This window comes from Myodes glareolus, chromosome 3 (assembly GCF_982192425.1).
Source record: "Myodes glareolus chromosome 3, mMyoGla1.1, whole genome shotgun sequence".
NCBI classification, from domain to species: Eukaryota; Metazoa; Chordata; class Mammalia; order Rodentia; family Cricetidae; genus Myodes; species Myodes glareolus.
In genome coordinates, this window is record NC_142028.1 from 27699810 (window position 1) to 27725327 (window position 25518).

Here is a 25518-nt window from a genome sequence, read left to right on the forward strand (position 1 = left end):
CCTTCTTACAGCTGAGGGTGATCTGTGACCTGGACTCACCTGCCCTCCTCGGCTTGGTAATGAAAATATTGCCATAGCGAGTGCCAATAACAATGGCCACTACTACATTACACACTGGCAACAGGCCTGGGCCCTATTTAAAAGACCATAGAATGAATTAATACTAGATACATTGTTTTTTTTTATATAAATTTATTTATTTATTTGTTTGCTTGTTTATTTTGTTATATGGGAAAAGCTCAGAGCATCCCACATGCCCAGTAGTGAGCAGCTCTCCCACTGAGCTATCTGTACCCCTGGCTCTCGCCTGGGGCCCTTTGTTATCCTTATTTTACAGTGCAGAAGTCTGAGAAAGTGAGGCCCAGGGAGCAAGTTCCCTTGCTTGAGGTTCTGGGACTCCCAGCCTCCAGAGTCCATGTCCTCATCACCTGGCAGGCTCAGCAGGGTCCACCCCAGATTTGCCTGCCACACAGCCTGCTGTTGATTGCTAGAGCCAACAACTAGGAAGATTTTTCAGGAGGACTGATTTAGCCTAACCTCCCCTGATCTGCAATCCCCAAAGCACACAGGGACATCCCATTGCTGAGGTCCTCATCGTCCTGGACACTGAAGATCATTTTATGATTTTTTTTAAAAAATTATGATTTATTTATCTTTTATGTGCATTGGTGTGAAGGTGTCAGATCCCTTGGAACTGGATTTTCAGACAGTTGTGAACTGCCATGTGGGTGCTGGGAAGTGAACTTGGGTCCTCTGGAAGAGCAGTCAGTGTTCTTCACCGCTGAGCATTTCGCTGAGCCATTTCTCCAGTCCCTCATTTTATGATTTTTGTGCCCCTTCCTTTTCTTTTGTCTGGAGTTGGGTTCTTTATACATAAGTGGAATCTCCTGGGCAGTTGAGTGTGCCAGTCATACCTTGGGAAGAGCTGGCTCCCACCAGGAGGACAGCTTATTGGCCTGAATACGCCCTGTGTTCCGGGTTCTAGGGCCTTGCTTGGGGGCAGTTGAGGGTGACAAGTTAACTTATCCTACTGGGACTCGGGAGAAGTCTGGGAAACCAAGCCAGAATTAGGCCACAAAAATAATTACAACGGAAAAGTATGGAGAACAAAGGAGGAGAAAGCCACTGCTGTGGGATTGAGCAACGTGATAGCTCCCTGGAGCTATGTGGCCCTCCAGGGGGTGCATGGGTGGGGCCATCACCTGTGCGCCGCAGGGCCCCTCTCCCAGCAACACCGAACCACACAGAAGAAAGGCAGGTCCTATTCCTGACTGCTCGGGACTTCGAGGGCCAGCGGAGAAGAGGGCTCTGAGGAGAGGTGGGTTGCAAGCACCATCTCTTGGGGTGTAGCGAACGTAGGGCAAGCACAGGTCCCTGCTTTCCTCCCTAAGTGAGGGCTGGGGCCTTTAGGTCGTCGGGACAGACACTCCAACATCAGGGTGAAAGCAAAGCTGCGAGGGCTTGCTGAGGAGACTAGGGGGATCCACAGGTTTGGTGGGGCTTCCGTCCTTCCCAGTTCTCAAGGTGTTCTCCAACTCTGGCTTAGCACTGGAGAGGGACACAGACCAAAGCCTGCCTAGCTGACCCCACACTGACCTCAGGATCCTCGGACTCGGCCCGAGGGCGCGGTAGGAGGCCTCAGAGGAGAGGGCTTTTGGCTTGAGAAAAGAGCCGCTGGAAGGGGTTCCAAAGATGGCCTCTCCCTTAATTCCTTTAGAAACAGGGAAAGACTAGGCAGGAGAAGAAAGGCCGCCAGAAAGGGCGGGAGGCCTGGCAGGGTGGCCAGGCCTGGAGAGGAGGTGCCCAGGGCTGGTGCTGGGAGGGAAGGAGTTAAGGCGGAGAGGGGGGCAGCCTATGGCAGGAGGACACACCTGTGCGCAGGGCAGCAGGCGGGCGGGGCCCAGGTGAGGCGCCAGTGGTGCCCGGCAGGTGAAGAAGGAAGAGGAAGAGTGGCGGCCAGGCTGGCTCTAGGCGGTTGAATCCGGGCCTTGATACCCCTTCCTTTCTTCTGCACCACTCTGGGGGTCAGACGGGTCTGGTGCCAGGTAAAGGCCACCGCTCATGGGGTCCTGGGGCTGCGCTAGGAACTGTAGAGCGTAGTGAACTGATGTGTATTAGGGCCTGGGACGGGCTGTGGAGCGGTAGGGGGCTGGCTCTCAGGTGTACAGCAGAGGGGTACGAGAGGGGGCAGGGCTGCTGGAGCTGATTTTGACCTCAGGGATGGGCAACTCAGGGTAAGCTTGGTGTTGAGTAGCAAGGCTCACCCGGAAGTGTCCCAAATGACGCGGAGGTGGGGGATGGGAGCCAGAGATCTGCGGCTTCTCCTCTGGGTGCTTGGGCTTAGCCAGGACTGATCTTGGAGGTGGACTGGTTGGGTAGGGGCCCTCGTCTTACCCAGCAGTGTTTGGGTGCTGGTTGGGAGTCTCTAATACTGCCGGGTAATGATGGAGGCCCCTGTCCCTGGGTCAGCGTCGTCCATTGCTTCAGGCCCCTGGTTCCTACCTAATAGCAAACTCCTTCCTCTCCCCCACATACCCTGAAAGCCCCTTCTCCTGAGCTAAGGGTGCTGCAGAAATGGTTCTCGGGTTGGCTGCTCGCCCACCGGAGGAACACAATGGCCCCGGCCCCTCCTCCAACCCAGTGTGATTTGTCATCTGGTAGACTGAGAACCTACCTGACACCGACTTTGGCCTTGGGATTGAGCACGCACTCGAGCCCCCAGCCAGCCAGCTATCGGCTGGCCACTTCGCTCTAGCACCTGATCCGTGATCGTCTGGTTTTACGTTGGCCGGCTCTGGGTCCATCTTCCAGTGCAGTGTTGGATGGTTGAAGTACGAAGCTCCTAACACTGTCTGGTAAAGATGGCCTCCGGGTCAGTTCCCTCAACAGTGACCTTCTTGGGGCCTTGAAGACCATGGAGGCCACCGGACCAACAACCTCTGACCTTTAACCTTCTGGATGGGGTGTGTATGAGTGACTCACTTGGCAAAGGGGAACAATGGGAAAGAGACAAAATGGCTGCCTCCAGAACAGCAAGATTTGGAAACAACTTGGTCCTTAGGCATTCCCACCGTCTTTCCACCCTGGGAACATGAGTATCTGTTCCCAGGAAACAAGGAATATTGGTTTCCACATGAGAGAAACCAGGGAGCTGAAGCTGCCGCACCCTCCAGCCCCGTCTGAGGTTCACCTTTTCTCCTATTGCATTTGATAGTTTCACATTATCTACTCAGGAGGAAAAAGATGGCAAAGGTTCTAGTGAGGGGCAGCTTATGAGCAATGGCTTTAACTTTCCAGTCCTTGGATGCAGTGTCTAGGGCGGTGGGGGCGGGCAGCCCACCTCCACAGGGATAACCCTACACGCAAATAGCTCATCGTATCTGGGGACTAAGTAGCAGTGCTAACAGTGTGCGTGGCTCACTGGGCTTTGGAACACAGAAGCCCTCAGGAGGAACACACATGATCTCCCCATAGCTACACAGAAGCTGGTAACCAAGGAAGCAGCTCCCGTTGGGGTCATCAAATTTTCAGTTTGGCTCAGCAAAGCCACAGCTGCTCCAGTTTTACAAAAGATGTTATTAAATCAGCAGGTTCATTTGGTAGACATGGCGGGTGCGGTGAAGGGGTGTAGTTGGGCCTTTGACTGAGGTCTGCTGTTCCCACCCAGTTTAGGGCCTGTTTTGGAGCCTGCAGGCTCTGAGGACCCGCTCTAAGGTCAGATCACTAGTATTGCCAGACTGCTTGTGCCACCTGCTGGCAAAGACCCAGAGTGCACCCTCTCTAACCCACTCAGAGGCAAAACCCTGGCTCCAGTTTAAGTAATAAAAGTTTTATTGAGAATTTCTGGGATGGTGGTTATCTCCCCCCACGGGGGTGGGACAACAGTGGAGGAAATCTCCGAGAAATCACACTGCTTCTCCCCTCCCCCAGGCCAACAAGGAGGAGGAAAGCCCTTGCAACAGCTGGTCTTCAGTCTTCCTTAATCCAAGAGGGCCAAGTACAGAGGACTCTGTCACATGATGCTTACAGGGTGGGGCGTGCTTGACCTCCCTAGCTGGCTCCTCAAAATTAGCCGAGAAATGCATCCACTCCTCTGCTGGCAGAGTTCTTGAGGCCCACAGCTCATTTCTTAGCCTTAATGAGGCTGTCGCTGTAGAACAAAGGGAAAAATGTTCCTGATATTATGGGGGTCATAAATGTGAGATGCAAAATACACCAAACTATCCCCTTTCCAAAGGAAGGTCTGACTGTGGGGAGGGGAAGCACAGAGGCAGGTCCAGGAGCAGGTGGTCCCCATGTCCCTGCAGCGAGGATGCAGTTCCTTACCTTCCCCTACAGCCAGCACATCAGGGAGTCAGCGGGAAACAGGAAGAGAGAGATATGATTGTTAGCTTCAGGCCCCAGCTGCCCTTGACCCTTCCACCAGTCCCCCTCCCCGTGAGGGCTGCTCTTTCTCGGGCGCTGCTTCAGCCCTGATACTTTCATTCCCAGCGAAGCTGCGTTCAGGTTCTCCAGCAAGAATTCAAGAACTCTGTCGGTCACCACTTTTCACTGAAGTATTTATAAATAAAGTGCCTTTTACACAAGAAATCCTATTTTGTTTCGTAAAGTCAGTTCTGGAGAATGTAACAGAGGAACTGCCAACCAGTCAGACACACTAACTTTTCTGACCTTGGTCTTCAGAGAGACTGTCAAGGACCCCATGATTAACAGATTCCAGAACCCAAGGACTCTGCTCTCTGCACAGTGGCATCTCTTACCGAGTAAAGCTTTCATCCTGTAGATTCAGCACAAGGTTGTCGGCCGTGAGATAGATGCGGTTCTGGGACGTGGCGATCTACAGGACAGGGAGTGGATGCCTGTGTTAGCAGAGGCCTCAAGCCTCCCCTGTGATTCGGCGGCCCACCCAGTAACCAACAAGAGGCTCCTGCTCTATCTGGTGTAAGAACACAAGCAGTGAGAAGGCTCAGTGTTACACTTCCTTAACACACCCCACAAACACAATGCTTGGGGAGTCACTCTTTGGGGGGGGGGAGGCGGCCAAGGAAGTTGTTCAAGAAAAGACTCAAATCAAGCTCTAATCCCCTTGTGTGATTGTGTGTAACTGGATACTTTCCATCTTGGTGGGCAGCCCTGGGAGAGTGGGGCCTTCCTCTCACCGTCTTAGAGATGTTCTGGGCAGCCCGAATCTTTCGGAGCTTGATATAGCCGGGATTCTTGCTCAGTGCTTCTCCGAGGTAAGCAGGCAGGGTTAAGGGTTTATCTAAGCCAGGTTCCACCTGCCACAACGGTGCACTCCCACCCGCCCTGACCTCTGGGCTGTCAGATTCAAGGTTGCGCTCACAGAGCCGCTCACACTTTGACCACCCCTTGTGGGCCTCCCTCCAGGATGCTGCCAGGAACTGTGGTGGCAGCAGACATGGAGGCAAGGCCAGCAATGCTAGTGATCTGGCCTTACAGCGGGGGAGGCAGGTCTCAGGTACTCCCACTAAGATTTCAGATCTCATCACACACTCCCCACCCTCCCACCCCCGGAAGCCAAGGGTCAGCAGGCACAGTCGCATTCGCCTTGGTCTCATCAGCCAGCCCACAAGGGAGATGGGAAGCAGGGCGTCCCAGAGGCCAGGCCAAGCTCTCTGCGACACAAGGATATCATCTTGGCAGCCTCGGCCTCCCCCTCAGCCTGCACGATCTTCTGTCGCTGTTCCTGCTTTGCTTTTTCCACCAAAAACTGGGCCCGCTGGGCTTCTTGCTGGGCTGTGGTGGCAAGTGAATGAATGAGGTGATGGCTGTGGGATGGCAAGGCTCCAACCACACGCAGCCTTTTTTCCCACCTCCAGGAGCCCACCGATCTACTCCTCTGGCGGCTTACCCACTTGTTTGGCTTCTACAGCAGCTGTGTACTCTCGACTAAAGCTCAACTCAGTGATAGCTACATCGTCCAGAATGAGGCTGAAGTCCTTGGCGCGCTCCGTGAGCTCTCTTCGGATCAACAGGGACACCTGAGACAAGGGTAGAGTAGAGCAGGGGGAAGGGAGGGGCGGCCTGAGGGGATCAGAACTGGAAGGAAGGTGGTATTGCTAGAACCAGCTGAACACCAGAGCTCCCAAGTATGGACAGCAAAGCCACCCCTTCTTAAGTCCTCACACATTCATTAGGAAAAAAAAAAAAACGATTCAGTGTCTTCATGCAACAGAAGAGGCAGCACCAGAAAGGTGGCATGACCGCCCCACATCACACTGACCCCTAATCTTCCCTTTTTTCCATACAATATATATCGGCTTAGCTTCCTGCCAAACAAGAGAGGAATTTCTTTAGAGATGTGGCTAAGACTATTACCACCATTGTTTCCTATGCTTCCTTCTTAACACCTGGTATCGGGTTCTACAGTTGTTCCGCTTTATTTCCCAGAGTGACAATCAGCACAGCTTTCCCACATCAAATTGGCTATGCAGCCAAAGATAACCCTAAACGTCTGCCGTTACCTCTGGAGTGCTGGGGTTACAGGTTTAAATAATGCTTAGGATTAAACCCAGGGCTCGTGTATGTATGCTAGGCAAGCACTCACCAGCTGAACTACAGCTCCACCCCCACATCCTTCTACTTCTATAAAATGCCCTTTTAGTAGCCAGGCCCCTGGACCAAGGTGAGACATGCTGCTGCCATGCAGACAGCGCTAGGAATCAGACCTGAGCCCGCTGGGTAATCAGCTGCGAGGCATTGAACTTGGCCACCACACTCTTGAGCACCTCGTTGACAATGGACGGCAGCACTCGCTCCTCATAGTCTAGCCCTAGGCGCTGGTACATGCTGGGGAGCTCCTGGGCATTGGGTCGAGACAGCACACGCAGGGAAATGTTCACCATCTGCAGGTCTGAGGGCGGGGCCAGCAGTGACTAGTTAAGGCCAAGCTCCCCATCAGCTGACCCCCCAGTGTGGGCACAACTGTAGGTCTCCCCCTAGACTCCAACGACTTGAGACCAGAGTTGTCAATTTTCTATTCCCAAAGCCTATGACTTAGCAAATGAATGCACTAAACACATCAAAAACAGCACAAAGAAGTACAGAGCTGTGCGCTACTTGCCTCTGAGTACACACATGAATGAGGCAGAGGCCTGGGGGAATCTCGCAAAGGCAGGGCTCCTAATTTTGGTCTACAAGGAAGCAGCTAGTGAAAAGTGGAGACAGTTTCTCCAGAGCCAAGATATACTGCAGATGTAATCAACCAGTCAACAGAAAAAGGCCTTAAAAAGACTTGCATCTGGGAGCAAGGACGACCATAAAGAAAGGCAATTCTAGGATTCAGTTTGGTAGGCAGAAAGTACATCAAAACTGTTATGCCCAAATCCGCGAAGTCCCCGCTAAAGCCAACAAGGACACCGAGTCCCGTATGTAGAAGCAAAGAGCCTTTATTTTAATCAAGTTTGCAAACTCGGTCTCTCCGCATGTCCAACCCATTGAATAACCGGAGAGCCCCGAGCTCAATTAGAATTGGGTTTTTATAGTAGTAAAGGTGGGGATGAGGAGCTTCTGAGGTTTAGGACCCCTGATTGGCTGACATTTGTCTAGGGGTGTGCCGGTGAATGTGCGCTGGCAGGTGGTCCTATCTACAGGAGTTGGAATGTTAGGCATTTCCTTTAAACTACTGAGATTCAGGCCTCTTATTAAATTTATCAAGGGCCAGAGTTCTACTCTGGCAGGTGATAATGGTTGGAAATAAAGAACTTTCTTTGGGTGACCTGTTCATATTTAGTTTATCGTGGCTGACCGCACAAACACGTGCCAGCATACCGCGTGTTGGAACTACTGTTTTAAGACACGAGGCACGTTCTTTGGAAGATATAGAAACCAAGACCTCAGAAACACTACCATTTCTGGGGGCCTTGCCAGGCTCAGTTTACTTGTGTCCCCACCTGCCATGCAGCTCCCAATTGCCCACACTTACCTTTCGAACCCGTAGGGGAGGAGATTTTTCGGGGTCTGGCCCGAATGTCATAGATGATGGGGTACTGGAACCAGGGGATCCTGGAGAGGAGAGGTCAGGGACAGGAATTGGGAAACTGCAGTTTTATTGATTTTTGACCAGTTTTCCCCCTCCACTCGTCTTTGCGCCTGCTCCTCCCCATAACTACAGACATGGAGATTCTCTTTTCCCTTTGGAGAACAGCCCTTTATGCAATGCTGGTGTTTCGGAGCACCTACTGTCCTAGAAGCGGGGTGGTGGGGGTGAGGAAGGGAAAAAGCAGCACCGAATCCTGCAGTGAAGTCTGGCTATGGCCGTCAAGGGTGAAGGGTCAGGGCCCGTTTGCTCTGCCCGCCATTACCTAAAGTGAAGTCCCTCGGCCAGGATTGTGTCCTGTTGCACGCCGCCGATCCGGTTAAAGAAGATGGCTCTATGGCCACCTTCCACTGTGGAGAGAGGGGTGGGAATCAGGAGAAGGCGCTGATGAAAGAGTTCGGTGCAGAAGGGACGGGGATGAGGGAGCAGGTAGGCGCGGACAGCTTGGGGAGGCAGGTCAGTGGGGCAGGGGACCAAGAGGTGCAGCCAGCGGAAGGAGGTTGCTTACCGGTGAACACGGATTCGCGCACGCCGTAGGCCACGGCCCCGGCCCCCAGCAGCAGCTTCAGCGCCGTGCCCATGCCCCGAGGCCCGGCGGGCAGGCGTCCCGCTAAATCCTTTAAGTTCTGAGCCATGTCTGGTCCTCCCGAAGGCGGCGGCACCGGAGGTCAGGAGGGGGTGCCCGCCAGCCTCTACCCCACTCCAGTTTTCAGACCTCGCCCTGCACACGAGGATTGGGGGCCGTGGTGCTCGCAGGAGAAAGGGCACCGGAAGTGCGCTCCCTCCTGAACCCGCCCCTTTGCTTAGGCGGACCCGAACTTCGCGCACAGTAATAGCGCGTCTGGAAGTCCCGCCTATTTAGGAGGCGTGCCCTCCTCGAGAGGCTTCGGTAGTTCTGGACTACAGCTATCGCCATTTCCAAGCGCCCTCTTTCAAAATGGCAGCTGGGAGGAAGTTTGCAGTGAGGGCGGACGCAAGGTTCTAGTTTAAGGAAGTTAGCGCAATTTCCGGTCTGCTTACAAGATGGCTGCGCCCTGTGGTGGTTTCCAACCTCGTGAACGGCGTTTTGCAGCGCAGGAGCAGGACTGGGAAAATGCGCCGCCTAAGAGACCCCGGCTTGGGGCAGGAAGCAAGAGCGGAGGCCGTAGACTCATTGTGGTGCTGGAAGGGGCCAGTCTGGAGACAGTCAAGGTAGTTTGGAACAGTGTGGAGTAGTAAGTTGGTTAGGTTCTGTGGGGACCAGGGACACAGAATGGATGGAAAAAAACTGAGCAGTGAACCCACTTTAAGTTCTTTGAAAGCATTAAGTTCTCTTCTACCTTAAGGACACTGAGTGTTAGTAACTGCAAACTCTTTATAGTGGCTTTTGTATCACTACTACTTACTTCATTATTGTTTTGAGATAGGGTCTTACCATATAACCCAGACTGGTATAGAACTTGCCATCCTTCTGCCATTGCCTTAGCCTTCTGAGTGCTGGAATTGTAGGCATGGGACACCATATTCAGCTAACTATTGAGTATCTGTTGCTGTTCTATTTTACTTTGTTTTGTTTTTCAAGACAGGGTTTCTCTGTAGCTTTTGGAGGCTGTGCTGGAACTTGCTCAGTAGACCAGGCTGGCCTTGAATTTACAGAGATCTGCTTGTCCTTTGTCTCCTGAATGCTGGGATTAAAGGTGTGCGCCATCACTACCTGGCCTATTTTACTTTTTGAGACAGGGCCTCACCCTCTACCTCATGCTGGCCTAGCACTTGGTGGCCTCCTGAAGCCTGTGATTACAGGTGTGAGCTCCCACATCTAACTGGTGATGCTGCTGCTTCCTCTTAATAGTGGTTAGACCAAGGAACTGCTATATCAGGCTGGGGGAATGGCTTAGTTAGTGGACTGTTTGCCATGCAAACATGGGTACCTGAGTTCTAACCCCAGCAATTATGTAAAACGGCCAGTCCATGCTGGGCGTGCTCTTGTATGCCTTTGATTCCAGCACTTTGAGACAGATGGGGAGGCAGATCTCTGAGTTTGAGCAAGTTCCAGGCCAGCTACATAAAGAGACCTTGTTTCAAAAGAAAAAAAGAAAAAAAAAAGAAAAGAAAGAAAAGAGGGGCTGGAGAGACGGCTCAAGTGGTTAAGAGCACTGACTACTCTTCAGAGGACCTGGGTTCAATTCCTCAGCACCCATGTGGCAGCTTACAATTGTCTGTAACTTTAGTTCTAGGGAACTTGCCACCCTCACTCAGACATTCATGCAGGCAAAATACCAATACATATAAAATAAAAATAAATAAATTTAAAAAAAAGAAAAAGGTCCATATCGCCGGGCGGTTGGTGGCGCACACCTTTAATTTCAACATTCAGGAGGCAGAGGCAGGCGAAACTCTGTGAGTTTGAGGCCAGCCTGGTCTACAAGAGCTAGTTCCAGGACAGGTCCCAAAGCTACAGAGAAACCCTGGCTTGAAAAACCACACACACACACACACACACACACACACACACACACACACACAAAAAAAAAAAAGTCCATCTCAATTTGTAATCCCAGCATTGGAGAAACAGATGAATCCCTAGGGCTTGATGGCCTGCCAGCGTAGCTGGTGCGCTCAGGTCTTTCTCGTGTGTACACACAGTTGATGGAGGAGTTGAGAGGTGACAGTGGATGGTACTCCTGTATACTTCCTATTATCTCTTAATGAACCGTTTTTGTTCATCACAGCTTGTGGAGTCATGTGATTGTTTACTGTGTTTCTCTGAGAGCAGACTATAACATTTCCCTTGTATCTTTAAGAAACATCTTGATGTTTTCTATTGTGGTTCTTTAATAGAAAACCTGGGCCTGGAGAGATGGCTCCGTTGGTTGAGCACTTGTTCTTATAGAGGATCCAGGTTCAGTTCCAGCACTCATTTGATGGCTCACAAACATCTGTAACTTCAGTTCCAAGGGATTTGATGCCTTCCTTTGACCTCTTGAGGCACCAGGCATGCATGTACATATGTTTATATGCAGGCCAAACATTCATACATGTAAAATTAAGTAAATCTTGAATCAAAACAAAACCTCCAGTTTTATCATATTAATGGACTGAAACTGGATCATACATTTTCTTCTATGATTAAGGGTATCCTAAGTTCTTGATCATTTGTTCTGACTTTTTTTTTTTTTTTTTGGTTTTTCAAGACATTTTCTCTGTGTAGCCCTGGTTGTCCTGGAACTCTTTGTAGACCAGGCTGTCCTCAAACTCACTGAGATCTGACTGCCTCTGCCTCCAAGTGCTGAGATTAAAGGCGTGCACCACCACCACCCGGCCCTATTCTGACATTCTTTTTAAGATTTGTTTCTATTTATGTGTATGCCTGCAGGAGTTTATGTGAACTATGTGTTTAGGTACCTTAGCTGATCAGTCAGTCAGTCAAAGATCTGGAGCAAGAGCAGGTGATTGTGGGTGGGTACTGGGAACTGAACCAGGTCCTCTGCAAGACCAAGTCCTCTCTCTCTCTCTCTCTCTCTCTCTCTCTCTCTCTCTCTCTCTCTCTCCAGTCTCTAACTTATGTGGGGCTGGAGAAATGAATGGCTCAGCAGTTAAGAGCAGTGGTTGCTCTTCCAAAAGACCAGGTTCAATTCCCAGCACCCATATGGTGGCTTACATATTAACTCCAGTTCTAGGGGATCCAGTGTCCTCTTTTAGCTTCCACTGGCACTGTATGTATGTACATACATACATGTAGGCACACATATACACAAAATAAAAATATTTGTAACTGCATATGTGTGTGTACCACAAGTGTTTGGGTGCCCTTGAAGGCCAGAGTATTCAGATGCCCTGGAGATGGAGTTCTAGCCCACATGACATAGGTGCTAGGAAATCAAATCCGGGTCCTCTGCAAGAGTGATGTCTCTTAAACACTGAGTCATCTCTCCTATTGTTTGATTATTAATTTCAAAACTTCACTCTCCCAAATATTTAGAAATGTATTGTCACTTTATCTTTAGACATGAAAAGTTCTAGTGATGCACGCCCTTGCAAAGCCTGTGTTTGTACATAACTATGCTTTTTCGTTGTTTCAAAAAATTTCCCAAGCCAGTGTGTTCACTCATTAACAACCTGAGGGGGTATAGGGTAGGTTTTCTACCGTGTGGGTTCTGGGGAATGAGCTCAGGTCAGGCTGATGGCCATGTCTATAGACTTCTTTTTGCAAGTGGTGTGTGTGTACTTGAGCGTGTGTGGAAGTCAAAGGACAGCTTGTTGGTTCCCTCCTTTTACCCAGTACCCTTGTCTGCTGAGCTCTCTCCAGCCACCATTTTATTTCGTAGTGCTGGGGATGAAATCAGGGCCTTGCTGAGCCCTTTGCCACTGAGCTACAGTACCCCTTTTTCTCAATGATTTGCTTATTGAGGTTTTTTGTTTGAGGCAGGGTCTTGCTGTAGCCCAGGCTGGCATTTTCTCAGCACATACATACACATACTGTTCTTGTGATGAGTCTTTTTCACGAACTCCTGATTCTAGAACTTCCGTGACCTTGCCTGATAGCCACAGGCCTTAAAAAGTCAATGTGGTGTGACTTTATACCCCTCCTTTTTGGCTGTAAGATAGTTGATTCTGTGTCTGTCTCTTACAGATAAAGCTAAACGTGGCCACATGCGAATGCCCTGAGCAGCTTTCTGGCCCTACTTAGTGTTTTGGCTTAGGTCTAGAGTGGGCTTGAATTTGTCGTGGTGCTGATTGTTCAGGGACCACACCTTGAACTACCAGGCGAGATAATAGAATTCCCGTTGCTCTTGTGTTCTGTTCTTCAGGTAGGGAAAACTTATGAGCTACTCAACTGTGACAAACACAAGTCCATGTTGTTGAAGAATGGACGGGACCCAGGGGAAGTCAGACCAGACATCGCCCACCAGGTAACTGTGGGGTAGAGCTAATGGCCTCTGAGCCGTCGTCTACAGAATACTGTTGTTTTCCAGGCTTCACAGTGCCCTGTTGTCTCCCTTTCTCAGAGCTTACTGATGCTGATGGACAGTCCCCTGAACCGAGCTGGCTTGCTCCAGGTTTATATTCATACACAGAAGAACGTGCTGATTGAAGTGAACCCCCAAACACGAATTCCTAGAACCTTTGATCGCTTTTGTGGCCTCATGGGTGAGAAGCCTTAGGATTTAAGTTCTGAGTGAACTTGTCAAAATGAAGAGAGGAAAGGGGTCACATACTCAGTCCTTCAGCAGTGGGGAGCTACTGCCCGGTCAGGCCTCTGGTATTTTTCCACATCTACGGAGATTTGACTCCCTGTTCTCTTAGGTTTCTGTGTGAGGGATAAAGCCATCTGAGCTTGTCACAGTTGACAAGCCTGACAGTGTCTGTTCGTAACATCTTAGAGGATACAGTACAGATGTAAAGGGACACACAGCCTAGTTTCCGGGGAAGGGGGTGTTCTGCGCAGGGCACCGGGCAGAATGTGATTTCATCCCACTTCTGAACTCTTGCTTTTTCCCTTCCTAGTTCAGCTTTTACACAAACTCAGTGTTCGAGCAGCTGATGGCCCTCAGAAGCTTTTGAAGGTGAGCTGGGGAAACCTGTCAGGAGGTTCTGGGGCTGGTTCTGGGTCTGAGTTTGCTTTTTCTTCTTAGGTAATTAAGAATCCAGTGTCTGACCACTTCCCAGTTGGATGTATGAAAATTGGCACGTCCTTCTCCATCGCAGATGTTAGTGATGTGCGAGAGCTGGTGCCCAGCAGTGACCCAGTTGTTTTCGTGGTGGGGGCCTTTGCCCATGGCAAGGTACAGTCTGGCTTCTCTGACGTTTCTGCCGTGTCTCTAACAGATAGAGCTAGAATCTCCGATTTTTGTAGAAGTTGAGATTGAAAGATGCTGCTGTTGAGACAGTAGCTCACCCATGAGGTCTGAACTCGCTACAGGGAAGCATTGCCTGACCAGCTCCTTCTCTCTCAGGTCAGTGTGGAGTACACAGAGAAGATGGTGTCCATCAGCAACTATCCACTTTCTGCTGCCCTTACCTGTGCCAAACTTACCACAGCCTTTGAAGAAGTATGGGGCGTCATCTGAGAGCAGCAGAGCCTAGTTCTCAGACAGGACTCTTGGCATTACGTCTGTGGACTCCTAATTTGTCTGCTGGAAGATAATCTTCTGTACAAAGATGGTAGAGTGGGAACCAACACTGTATTTTCCTATAAAGACTGTGCTTTTTTCTTTTTTGCAAACCTGATTGTTTTGAGGGTTCTTAAACTCAGCAGTACATGGTAGTGTGAACTGTCCCCCTTGGGTTCTATTGTTCCAGACTTTGAAGGTAGGCCTTCCCGATGTCTTAGATTCTTGTGCTCTCAAGGAGAGACCCTGATGAGCTCGGCTTCAGCGAGCACAGCGAACATGTATGAAAGAAAGCAGTCAGGAATGCTAGCAGTGAAAAACTGAACAACAGAAGTGATTTATCTGGTATAGTTCCAAGATAGAAAAGGTGGAGCAGGCAGGGCCTTGTACCCTCCCCTCCCCCCATGGGGGGGTGGCGGTATCGGCACATATACAATCGTAGTGGATTGGCAGAAGAGAAACACAACAGGTTCCTGGCTAGAGGGAAGAGATAAGGCAACGTGCATGGGGGAGTCCAAAGGGGGTGCAGCCCCTCTGCTCCTCCCACAAGAGCTTCCCCTTTGGCCCAGTGAACTTGGCTGTAGCAGAGGCACGGCTGGGAGTGCTGTGACGTCCAGTGCCCTGCATCTGCTCTGGGGTGAGGAGTGCTCTGAGAAGGGACAAGTAGTTTCTGCACCAGTCCAGCTCTCCGCCATCTAAAAGGCAAGGTGTGTGGTTAGAAGGGGGGCCAGAATAGCACCTAGTCCCTTCTAGCAAGAAAAGTAGTACCCCGGAGCGCTCCCTAGTGGCCAAGCTATGCTAATCCACCCGAATCTCCAATAGCATTTCAAGCCATCACCTGTAGACTACTTACCAGGGAAATCTATTCCCTTTTCTTTAACTTTTCTTTTCTTGGCACCATTGCTTTGTGAATATAAGGCAATATGAATAGCAGGCTCAAGAAAAAGACATGTCCAAGGAAGTACACGGATCTGTACACCTGTGGAGACAGACCGCAGAAATAGTTGAGCCTGCTTGTCTCTTACTACTGGAGGTTTCGGTGACTCTGGCAGCCTTGCAGTAAGGTCCTCGCTACCTTAAGCCATCTGTCCCAGGTGAAGAGACAGAAGGCGGTCATGGAGTAACCCATAAAGAGCCAGTGGATGGTCTGTTGCACCAAGTAGTAGAAGGGCTGCAGGGCAGTGATGGAGGCCAGGCTGCTCAGGGTGGGGCTCTCCCGAATGAGGTTGGCGGCCTGGGGAGGGAGCGTAGAGGTCATTAGTCTTGTCCTTATCCCCAACCCATTTCCTACCACCCTTGAGTCCTACCTGCTTTTCTACAATAACAATGAGGAATTCCATCTGGAAGCAAATCAGGTATCCTGAGTGTAGGCCGTGCCAGAGGGCCAAGAACAGCAAGGAGAGGCCTTGTGAGAGTTCTTTACTTCCAAGAAACTTGAGGCGTTTGAAGATGTAACTAGAGAAGAGGGTGGGTAAGGATGAACCTCAGACTTGACTCCTGCTTCTGGGGCTCTGCCCTGAGGAGTGCAGTGCTGACTGGCTCCCACTTGTGGCCACTGGGGGGTACAAGAAGCAGTGCTAATAGGAACGCTTGAGATGGAGGAAAGCTGTCGTAGTTCAGATGCAACAGAGGGACTATGGGTATGACACAAACAATGGCAAGACCAGGATCTGCAGCCAAGGCTTGAGGGACTTTTACAGAGTTTTTGTTTGGGGTGGGGCTGCCTGGGTGAGAACAGGATTAGCAGAGTGATAGCAGAAAGCATGGGCAGAGATGACAAAGCGTCCTTGTCCTCATGGGCTGTCTATCAGTGCTTACCGGGCCACCCAGGCATTGGTGTTGATGTTGAAGGAGGCGATGGTGCCAGTGAAGCGAGGAGTTGTCTCAAAGAGCCACACTTTCATGTTGGCACAGGCGTCCCATTTTGCAGTCCCATTTTCAATGCCATTAAAGCCCAGCCCCGACAGAATGCACACTCCTTCCTGAGGGGAGAGACCGCTTAGGGCTCCTGTCACTCCCCCTCCCAGCCCCACCCCCAGCTTGTCTAATATGACTTATCTTCCCTACTTACTGTGACCAGCCAACAGGTGACGTATTTGTACAGCACAAATTTGCCCCAGATCAGCATGTACATGCAGCGGAACCAGAAAGGGTGGTGCTTGAGAAGAGAGCAGATGAGCATCAGGGGCGGCAGTCCCCTACATGGTATTCTCAAACTCGGGGCTGGCTTCTTTGCTCCTATCAATGCCTGATGCCACATGTGCCACGACACTATAGCCCTACCTATCTGTAAGCAGCAGAGAGACGCCAATATCCACCTGCCTCCGGCTTTGCAAAGTCTGGGCATTTATACGGTCAGTACAGGGATGTCCACAGTCCTTGGATGCCCACAGTCCGTGTTAATTTTCAGATAGCTACCCAGAATGGACATGGAACTGCTGGGAGGTTTTCAGGGGAACTGGAGCAAGAGCCACTTTTCCCTCCCTCTTTGAACATGAACTCCCAAGTCCTTGAGCCTGTCAGTTAAATGAAAGCAGGCTGCAGAGCCACCTGCCACTGCACTCTTGCATAAAGCAAGGCAGAGGCTGTTTTAGGTGCTGCAGGTGAGGCCTGGGTGGCACTGATGTCAACTCTCCCAGACCTAGAGCAGAATCCAGCACACATCTCTAGATGGCATGGCCTACTTCTCTCTTAGCCCATTTGGTGAGGCAGTGGTCACAGTGGTATGCTGGCAGCCACTCACATCATAGTCTTCAGTGAGAAGGTAGTTTTCCGTGATGTGGGGGCTCAGCAGGGTGTAGCCCACCAGGTAGACAAGGCCCAGACTCAGGCGCTTGAGAGCAGGTATGATGCTGGAAAGGAACAAGTGGGGTCACACACAGCAGAGCCTCGCCCTTCACCCTCTGACCTGCAGTCACGGAAAGGAACGTTTCAGGGTGTGGTTACTGCAGGCAGTGGCACCAGGATCCCTGTGCCTGGAGCTGTTTCCAGGAAAGACAGCTGTGTGCTTGGCCAGTGCAAACCTGCATTACAGCAGTGAGGGCAAGACGGGGGAGCTGTGTGTGGGATGCTTGTGCCTAACCTTCAGAGCATGCTTGAGTTCGAATCTCACCAGGCATCTCAACTGGTGGTCATGTACAGAACAACTAGCAATTTCCACTCCTGCTCAAATCCAGGGGGCCAAGTTCCCTGAAGGAATTCTAAAGTATATATATATATTTTTATACATTTTTGTATATTGAACAGTGTCTCTCTACTATGTGAGAGGAAGCTTCAAAGGGAGGGGCATTAGGTGGGCAAATGGCTGGGGCAGTGTACACTGGGGAGCGTGTAGACGCCTCCCACACGACACTGTGTAGTGGGGCCAATGTGCTAGGGCCGGCCTTTAAGAAAGTCACTTCGGAAGTCACAGAGGTCTTCAACCAGGAGGAGCAATTACCTGTTTGGTGTCTTCCCTGGCCTGTCAGTCAGCTGTCCCTGCACCAGCTTCAGGTAGTGGTTCATTGAGAACTGGGGTCCTACCAAAAAGGCTCCATAGAAGTAGGAGAAGCCAGCAACTTCCAGCAGGGAAGGGACACCCCGTATGGCGTATTTCTGTTGCTCAGGGGACAGGGAATTCTATGTTGAGAAGAGAATGCAAGGTTCAGAACAGCCTTGAATCTTACCCTAAGAGCCAGTCTGAGCATTCCCAACCTTTGCACCACTGCCTGGAATTCTTCAGCTTGGCTTCTTGCGGGGCGGGGGCGGGGGTTGCTTCATGTAGAAATGTGTGGGGTAGCTTAGTCAACAGCTGCCTGTGGCTGCTGTGGCAAATGCCTTGCTGGCATTGATCTCTGGACTTTGTGTAAAGGCTGGATTCTGACAAGTTACCCTGGCTGGCCCTTGCTCAGTTGCTATCTGAAAGAGTTCACAGGCTAGGGAGTGAGGCAGAGGCAGGTCCAGTCTTTTGGTGATAGTAGCCTTTCTCCTTCCCTCTGGTTAATCCTTAGCCGCTTTGCCAGAGTGCACACTTACCATGTCTTTGCCTCCATCATAGTAGTCAATGCACAGACCTGGGCAGAGAGAGGGGAAGGGGAGAGTAGACATGAGGGTGTGGTCTGCGGACAGAGTAGCCAGGACCCACAGGAACATCTGTGCAGTTTATTATAGCTCGTGGGGGAGGGGCTCGGGGTAGAGGAGGAAGGCAGGACCCTTCCACTTACCAATGAGTTTCAACGTCAGGACACAGTGTGGCATTGTCCACTTGATATCGTAGTCACCAGTGGCTGTGTAGTAATATCCAGCGAGAAGGTAGGCCTGGGAGAGGGGAAGTCTTTACTCCACCATCACTTGGATGGTCTTTCCCCTCCAGCTCATAGCTATGTGGTCTTATCCTTCCAAGCCTATGCTACCAGGCTTGACCTCTTAATTTTCCCCTTCACTTGAAATCCCCTGTATTCCTTCATTTTCCTTTCTCCTGGTCCCCTTAGTTAAAACATTAAGAGGGTCTTATGAGCCAGGCCTGCTGGTGCAGACCGAGAATCCTGGCACTCGAGAGAGACTGAAACAAGTTTGAGCTATAGAGTTTGAATCTGGCCTCAGTTACAGAGTGAGACCCACTTCAATAAATAGAAATAAGACAACCCTACAAATCTTTTTCAGACTGCAGTGAGGATGGGCTTGCTTAGGGTGACAGCACATTCTAAATTACTTTTCTGCCTTGCCCTTTGTGTGACTTGGCCAGCCGGGCTAAACCTGGTGAGAACCAAGGAAGCCTGATGATGGCACAGTCCTGAGGCCTGTAGAGTTGCTGCTACAACCTGCTGAGGGCCTGTGACCTGCCCACAGCCAGGCTGCTGTGTGGTAGGAGATTACAAGCTAGATCTCGTGGGTCACCATGCTACCACCCCCTGCCTTGCCCCTCCCGACACCTGCCGTCCATGTGACCTGAGCTGCTAGGAGGAAAGTTTACCATCTGGAAACAAAGGGTAGTGAAAATGGCAGTGACGGTGCGGCCCATGAGTCGCAGGATGAGGAACTGGAGCACAACACATAGCAGGGAGTGGTAGAACTGGTGGCCTGGGTGCGGAGAAGAGAGCAGCACTTAGGATCATCCTTCCTGAGATTCCCAACCACAAAAAACAAAACAGAATAACATAGTAAGCAGCCTTGGGGGTTGAGAATGCAGTTCAGTTGGTAGAGTGCCTGTCTATAGCATGCAGGAAGCCCTGGGGTTGATCCCCAGATGCACTGGACCAGGCATGGTCTTCCATGCCTCCAACCCAGCACTTGGGAAATAGAGGTAGGAGGATCAAGATAATCTTCTATATAGTTCAAGGTCAGCCTGAGACTGTTTTGAAGACTGTCTCAAAACAAACATTTCTATGTGCCACAGTAAGTGTGGAGGTCAAAGGGAACTAGAGGGAGTTTGTAATCTTCCTCCATGTGAGAAGATCATTACCAGCTGAGCCACCTCACCAGCTCCTAAATAATGGTAAGTATTATTATCATTATTATTATTTTTTAAAGTTTATTTTTTATGTATTTTATGTATATGAGTGTTCTATGTAGGTCTGCCTGGCAGAAGAGGGCATCAGATGTCACTGTAGATGGTTGAGAGCCACCATGTGGTTGCTGGGAATTGAACGTAGAACCTCTGGAAAAGCAGTCAGTGCTCTTAACCGCTGAACCACCCCCCAGCCCCCATTACTATTATTTTTTATTATTATTATTATTTTATTTTATTATTATTATATTTATGTAGCCCTGATTGGCCGGGAACTCACTATGAAGACCAAACTGGCCCTTTCTACCTCCTGAGTGCTGGGATTAAAGGGTGTGTGCCACAATGTGTAACACTATTTACTTCTTAACTGGTACATAAAAATGTACATACTTATGTGGTACCCAGTGATGTTTTGACATATGTGGTACTGAGTGTGATTTGACCTGGAGGGCCTGGTTCATGAGTTTTCAGAGAAGAATATTAGTGTACCTTATTTTGAATTATTTAATATACTGTTTTTCAAATGTTTGGAAATATTTATCTTTTTATTTATATGTGTGTGTGTGCATGTGTGTGCCCATGTAGTCAGAGGAGGACACCAGGTCCCCTGGAACTGAGCCGCCCGCCATGAGTGCTGGACTGAACTTGGGTCCTCTGGAAGAGCAGTGCTCTTCACTGCTGTGCCATCTCTCCTGACCCCCACATATATATGTGTGTGCGTTCCTATGGATTCAGTCTTCCCTTTGTAGAGATGAAAACCTCCTAAGAACCAGGACTTCCTAATTTGTGAGTTTCTCTCAAGAGGATCTGTTCTGGTCCATTCCCCCCACCCTCTCCCACCCCAGGTCTCTTAGGGCAGTGTCCTGCTCAGTCCACTCACCAAAGTTGAAATAAGCAATTGAGAGGCCTGTCAAAGCATGGAAGAGATGAATGAGGTAGCTGTCCTTGTAGAAAAGGTAATGCCGATAAAACAGAGCCAACGGATAGCCTAGATGGGAGAAAAATGGGAAAAGGGTTACTCGTGCCTGGTGCCAGAGAGGGGAAGAACATAGGATTAAGAAAATAATAATAATAAATAATAATAATAATAATTATTATGTGATATATATGTGTGAGTACATCTGTGCTGCTGTGTACACTGTCAAACAATGTTTGTGGACCCTGCTCTCTCCTTCCACTCTAAGTGGGATTCAGGGATCAAACCCAGGTCTTCAGGCTTATTTGACAAGTGCTCTTTACCCACTGAATCATCTCCTTGACCCTCCAAAGATATACATTATATGGGTGCCAACAGAGAAGACAAAAACAGCACTCACACAAATCAATTTCTTCTTTTTTGTAAATACACATTTATTTATTTATTTTAAGATTTTATTTATTATGTATACAATACAGTGTGCTGCCTCCATGTATGACTGCAGGCCAGAAGAGGGCACCAGATCTCATTGTAGATGGTTGTTAGCCACCATGTGGTTGCTGGGAATTGAACTCAGGACCTCTGGAAGAACAGTCAGCATCCTTAACCTCTGAGCCATCTCTCCAGCCCATAAATACACATTTAGAACTGCAAGGGTTCCCCACTCCCCCAGACAGTTTCTCTGTATAGCTCTGGCTGTCCTGGAACTCACTCTAGACCAGGCTGGCCTTAAATTCAGAGATCCACCTGCCTCTGCCCCCCAAGTGCTGCGATTAAAGGCGTGTACCACCACTGCCTATTGAACTACAAGTGTTTTTAATTGAGGCAATAGAAAACCAAATCCATTTACAGTCCCAACTACTGAGGAAACAGTGCAGTGTCAACACCAATCTCAGCATTCAAGATCTATGAAAGGAGAATCCTAAAGTTGGAGGCCACCCTGGGCTACTACATAGCAAGTACCCAGCAGGGGTCTGGGCTCCATAACAGATTCTGTTTTTTTTTTTTTTTTAAAGAAACCTAACAAGGACTAGGTATCTCCTAACAAGGACTAGGTATCTCCTAACAAGGACTAGGTATCTCGTAACAAGGACTAGGTATCTCCTAACAAGGACTAGGTATCTCCCTCAGTTAGAACACTTGCCTAGTGTGCTGTTTTGAATGAAAATGGTCCCTATAGGCTGGGCGGTGGTGGCGCACTCCTTTAATTCTAGCATTTAGGAGGCAGAGGCAGGTAGATCTCTGAGTTTGAGGCCAGCTTGGTCTACAGAGTGAGTTCCAGGGCAGCCAGGGCTACACAGAGAAACCTTGCCTTGAAAAACCAAAAAAGAAAGAAAATGGCCCCATAGGTCATAGTATGTCTTCACAGCAATAAACCCTGAGAGAGAAGTTGGTACAAGGAGTGAAGTATTGCTGGGATAGCCACACTGTGCTTTTGTTTGGAGGAATACAGTAGAACACTTAGGACCCTGGACTAGGAAAACAACTGGACACTTTAAGTGAGGTCTAATGGGCCATATTAATAGGAACATGGAAGACTGGTGGTCTGAGGTGTGGGGGCCTAGCTGGAAGCTCCAGAGTTCCCAGAAGAGAAGAATATCAGCACGGATAGAGACTGTTCTTGTGATACCTTGACAAAGAATGTGGCTGTTTTCTGCCCTTGTCCAAAAAAAAATCTGCCTGAGGCTAAATTGAAGAGCTATGGATTAAGAGCATTGGCTGAAGGATTTTGAAAGAGCCTAGCATTGACTGTCATCTGGTTATCAGTGGCCAGTCTTATGCAGATCTATAACGAGAAGGCACAATCTTCACAAGGAAAAATACAAACTACAGTTTGAGGCGAGAAGGGGCACCAGTAAGTTTAATGGAGCTAAAGCCTGTGTTCTAGGAGATGAAAAGATTATAAAAAGCCCGATTATAGACAGAATAAAGGGAGAGGTGATCTCAGGGCAAGAGCTCCAAGCTACGCTTCCAACTTGTGAAAAGAAACTAGAGCCGGGTGTGGGGGTGCATGGGAAACAGAGGCAGGTGTATCTCTTAGAGTTCAAGGCCAGCCTGGTCTACAGAGTAAGTTCCAGAACAAGAAGCATAGGCAGAAAGAAAACCACTAAAAACGAAAAGCTGGTGAATATGTATTTGAAAAAGGAGGCCAAGTTCCAGCCCCAGCAAGCAGCAGAACTTGGCAGTTTCAGCCAAGTGGTTCTGAGTTTAGAGTCAAGGATACAAGAAAGGGGTTATGGAATTTGCCTCCCTGACTAAGGAAAGCAGGTGAGGTCAGGTATGTGTCAGGAGTGTCTCTGAATGGAGACCTAGAGGGGCCATTTTGTGAAGCTGTATTGCCTTGGAGACCCTAAGATGTTAGAGATGCCAGAGCCATGGGATACCTGCTAAGGAGAGCTGCTAACAGTGAGTGTAAACGGCCCAAGAGAAGTGTGTTACAGTCAACAAAGCGGAACAGAGTTGAGATCTAAAGAGTGTTTTAACATCAGAAATAGAGATGCAGAGTTAGGAGTTGCCCAGCTGGTTTTTGGTATTGCTTTGGTCAAGTATTTCCTCACTGTGTTCCCTTTCCTCCCATCACTCAGGAGGCAGAGGCAGGTGGATCTCTGTGAGTTCGAGGCCAGCCTAGTCTACAGAGCTAGTTCCAGAACAGCTAGGGCTGTTACACAGAGAAACCCTGTCTTGAAAAATAAAACAAAACAAAAAAACCCAAAAGATTTCTCCTTACTGAATAATTATAAAAAGAAACAAGGATTGGGTATGACAGCATAGGTCTCCAATCCTAGTACTTGGGAGGTTGAGAGGCCAAGAAAAGAGATCTTGAATTTGAGATCATCCTAGCCTATTTAAAGAACCTGCATAATAAGCAAATACAAAAAACTCCAAACCAAAGAAGAGAAGATGCTCAGTTATGCTCAGAAACAGTATTTTACACTTGTGGTCTGTCGTCTGAGGGCAGCATCCTTAGACTTCTGAGAAGATAAGACATAAGATAACACCAAGCTATCTAGTGGGCTGGACGAACTTTGGGCACCAACCAAATTATAAAACTTGTTTTGGCACAGTAGAAAAATGTTTTTCCAATTCTATTCAGGATATAAGTAAACTCTTTGGGGGCGGGGTTCCTAAAGGGCCATATAAAGCCTATATAGCTAAGGTTGCTCACTTAATCAAAGGGTCAATACATTTGTTATTCCTAAAGCAAAGAGAGCATACATACATAGTGGTTTCGCTGCAGACTCATCCCCAACTGTTGAGCTGTTGAGCTGACATGCTTGTACTGGCATGTGTGGAGAATAGTCTCCCTCTTGGTGTTTTGGAAGGATACCTTATGATTCTGTTTTTGAGCTGGTTATGATATACAATTGCCATGGTTCTTGCTTCTAAAATAAAAAAAAATGTAGGGCTAGGGGGATGGCTGAGCTGGTAGGGGTACTTGGCACCAAGCCCGAAAGGACTTGAGTTTGTTTGATCTCTGGGGCCTACACAGTGGAAAGTGAGAACTAACTCCTGCAAGTTGTTCTCTGACCTGCACATGCATGTACATGTACACACACACACACACAAAATAAGTAAATAAAGTACTTAAAATATAAAATGCAGTTAGTTTATCATTGGCAATATAGTTTGTTTTGAGCTTGTGATAACTGCAATACTTTAAAGAGTCAATCAAAGGAAATGCTTAATTATGCTTTTTCTCCCCCCCCTCCCTCCTTTTCTCTCTCCCTCTCTTCCTTTCTGTGATTTCTGTGACAGGACTTCTCTGTGTAGCCCTGGCAGCCCTAGAATGCCCTCTGTAGAGCAGACTGGCCTCAAACGCAGCAGAGATCTGTCTGTCTGTCTCCCAAGTGCTGGACTAAAGGTGTGGGACAACAGCACCGGCCTGTTTTTATCGCAGCGTGAGGGACTGAACCTAGAGCCTCACATGCTCGGAAAGTCCTCTGCCACTGAGCTGTATCTCCAGCCCCTTTTCACATTTCACTGGTTTGAGACAGGGTCTCATGAAGCTGCCCAAGTCAACCCTGAAATCTCTGCAGCTGACAGGCCGTGAACTGGTAAACCTCAGCCCCTAGAGTAGTAGCTTCAACACCAGTTATTTGTTTTAAGCAAATGGATTACCACATAGTTGTCTGTCTGGTTTGACTGAGGGTCTGTGTAGCTCTGGCCATCCTGGAACTTGCTACGTAGATCACACTGACCTCAAACTCACAGAGATCCTCCTGTCTTTGCTTCCTGAATATTGGGATTGAAGGTGGTGCCACCATGTCCGGTTGTCTTTATATAGTTTAGGCTGGCCTGGAACTCATGACCCTTTGCCTCTGCTTCCCGGGTACTAGGGCTTGTATTGTGACAGTAAATGACAAAACAATTAGATGTTTTGACAAGTAAATGACAAAACAACTAGCTAGATGCAGTTCTTTCTGTCTTTGTGTTCATGAAATACCTTTTTCTTAATTTCTTTCAAACAAAAAGTGTGCACATAAGTGCACTGGTACAGTTCACATCTCCTGCAATCCATGTGTCAGCGCTTGTTACTTCCATAAACATCCTGAGGATTACTGGTCTATTCCCTCATTCCATAAATATTTATGCAACGCTTCCTTTATGCCAGACATTCTGTTTACGAAGCTTTAATGGGAAGGGGTGGCATGCGACGCTTTCTTATTGGCGGAGATGACATGATATGGCATTACTAACTTAAGGGAGAGGGGGACACCTATGACCAGTGAAGAGACAAGATGAAGTCTCATGTGAACAGATGTTGTGCAGGGAAGGACTGGGTCAGCAAGGAAGTACTTGTAAGAGCCACAAATCAGAGCCAGGTCTGGTGGTACTGGTCCCAGCACTCAGAGGCGGGGGATGGGGCAGAGTTTGAGGCCAGCCTAGACTATATAAGGAGACCCTGCCTCAATAAAAGAAAAGGAAAGGGTGGGGTAGGGTTGGAAAAGAGAATGTAGCTCAGTTG

The 25518-nt window shown here is 49.1% G+C and overlaps 3 protein-coding genes, 1 long non-coding RNA gene and 1 other non-coding gene across 5 annotated transcripts in view; 2 read left to right on the forward strand and 3 right to left on the reverse strand.

Moving 5' to 3' along the window:
* The first annotated feature begins 1047 nt into the window (after positions 1 to 1047).
* On the forward strand, positions 1048 to 4590 carry LOC148122615 (uncharacterized). Its single transcript, XR_015737455.1, has 2 exons — positions 1048 to 2045; positions 2662 to 4590. It is a non-coding gene; the product is annotated as an uncharacterized LOC148122615 (long non-coding RNA).
* Positions 3814 to 8859, reverse strand: Phb2 (prohibitin 2). The gene is made up of 8 exons (XM_087904254.1): positions 8568 to 8859; positions 8325 to 8409; positions 7946 to 8025; positions 6690 to 6874; positions 5873 to 6002; positions 5654 to 5757; positions 5160 to 5237; positions 3814 to 4837 (listed from the first exon to the last, which is right to left on the reverse strand). The coding sequence occupies exons 1-8, from the start codon at positions 8692 to 8694 to the stop codon at positions 4757 to 4759; spliced, it is 870 nt and encodes a 289-aa protein (XP_087760380.1). The 5' UTR covers positions 8695 to 8859; the 3' UTR covers positions 3814 to 4756.
* LOC148122616 (small nucleolar RNA U89) lies at positions 5321 to 5586 on the reverse strand. Its single transcript, XR_015737606.1, has one exon. It is a non-coding gene; the product is annotated as a small nucleolar RNA U89 (small nucleolar RNA).
* A 167-nt stretch (positions 8860 to 9026) lies between the features above and the next one.
* Positions 9027 to 14264, forward strand: Emg1 (EMG1 N1-specific pseudouridine methyltransferase). The gene is made up of 6 exons (XM_048444242.3): positions 9027 to 9250; positions 12850 to 12951; positions 13048 to 13189; positions 13547 to 13605; positions 13675 to 13824; positions 13996 to 14264. The coding sequence occupies exons 1-6, from the start codon at positions 9083 to 9085 to the stop codon at positions 14107 to 14109; spliced, it is 735 nt and encodes a 244-aa protein (XP_048300199.3). The 5' UTR covers positions 9027 to 9082; the 3' UTR covers positions 14110 to 14264.
* Positions 14265 to 14464: 200 nt separating this feature from the next.
* Positions 14465 to 25518, reverse strand: part of Lpcat3 (lysophosphatidylcholine acyltransferase 3) — a 38484-nt gene continuing 27430 nt past the window's right edge. Inside the window, exons 2-13 of the mRNA XM_048444240.3 lie at positions 20517 to 20624; positions 19103 to 19209; positions 18354 to 18447; positions 18166 to 18203; positions 17591 to 17769; positions 16895 to 17003; positions 16223 to 16309; positions 15970 to 16133; positions 15459 to 15606; positions 15227 to 15385; positions 15005 to 15130; positions 14465 to 14846 (exon numbers count right to left, since the gene is read on the reverse strand). Of these exons, the coding sequence (XP_048300197.3) occupies positions 15014 to 15130; positions 15227 to 15385; positions 15459 to 15606; positions 15970 to 16133; positions 16223 to 16309; positions 16895 to 17003; positions 17591 to 17769; positions 18166 to 18203; positions 18354 to 18447; positions 19103 to 19209; positions 20517 to 20624 (1310 nt within the window). The 3' untranslated portion in view covers positions 14465 to 14846; positions 15005 to 15013. The remainder of the gene's footprint in view (positions 14847 to 15004; positions 15131 to 15226; positions 15386 to 15458; positions 15607 to 15969; positions 16134 to 16222; positions 16310 to 16894; positions 17004 to 17590; positions 17770 to 18165; positions 18204 to 18353; positions 18448 to 19102; positions 19210 to 20516; positions 20625 to 25518) is intronic.

Bases quoted from the DNA above. Each gene is read 5' to 3' on its own strand.
- Emg1 (XM_048444242.3), top strand. From the start codon at position 9,083: ATGGCTGCGCCCTGTGGTGGTTTCCAACCTCGTGAACGGCGTTTTGCA. The intron at 12,952-13,047 runs GTAACTGTGGGG...TCCCTTTCTCAG, and splicing joins GACCAGACATCGCCCACCAG to AGCTTACTGATGCTGATGGA. The intron at 13,825-13,995 runs GTACAGTCTGGC...CTTCTCTCTCAG, and splicing joins GGGCCTTTGCCCATGGCAAG to GTCAGTGTGGAGTACACAGA.
- Phb2 (XM_087904254.1), bottom strand. From the start codon at position 8,694: ATGGCTCAGAACTTAAAGGATTTAGCGGGACGCCTGCCCGCCGGGCCT. The intron at 5,758-5,872 runs GTAAGCCGCCAG...TTGCCACCACAG, and splicing joins TGTAGAAGCCAAACAAGTGG to CCCAGCAAGAAGCCCAGCGG. The intron at 5,238-5,653 runs ATATCCTTGTGT...CTGCCTGCTTAC, and splicing joins AGGCCGAGGCTGCCAAGATG to CTCGGAGAAGCACTGAGCAA.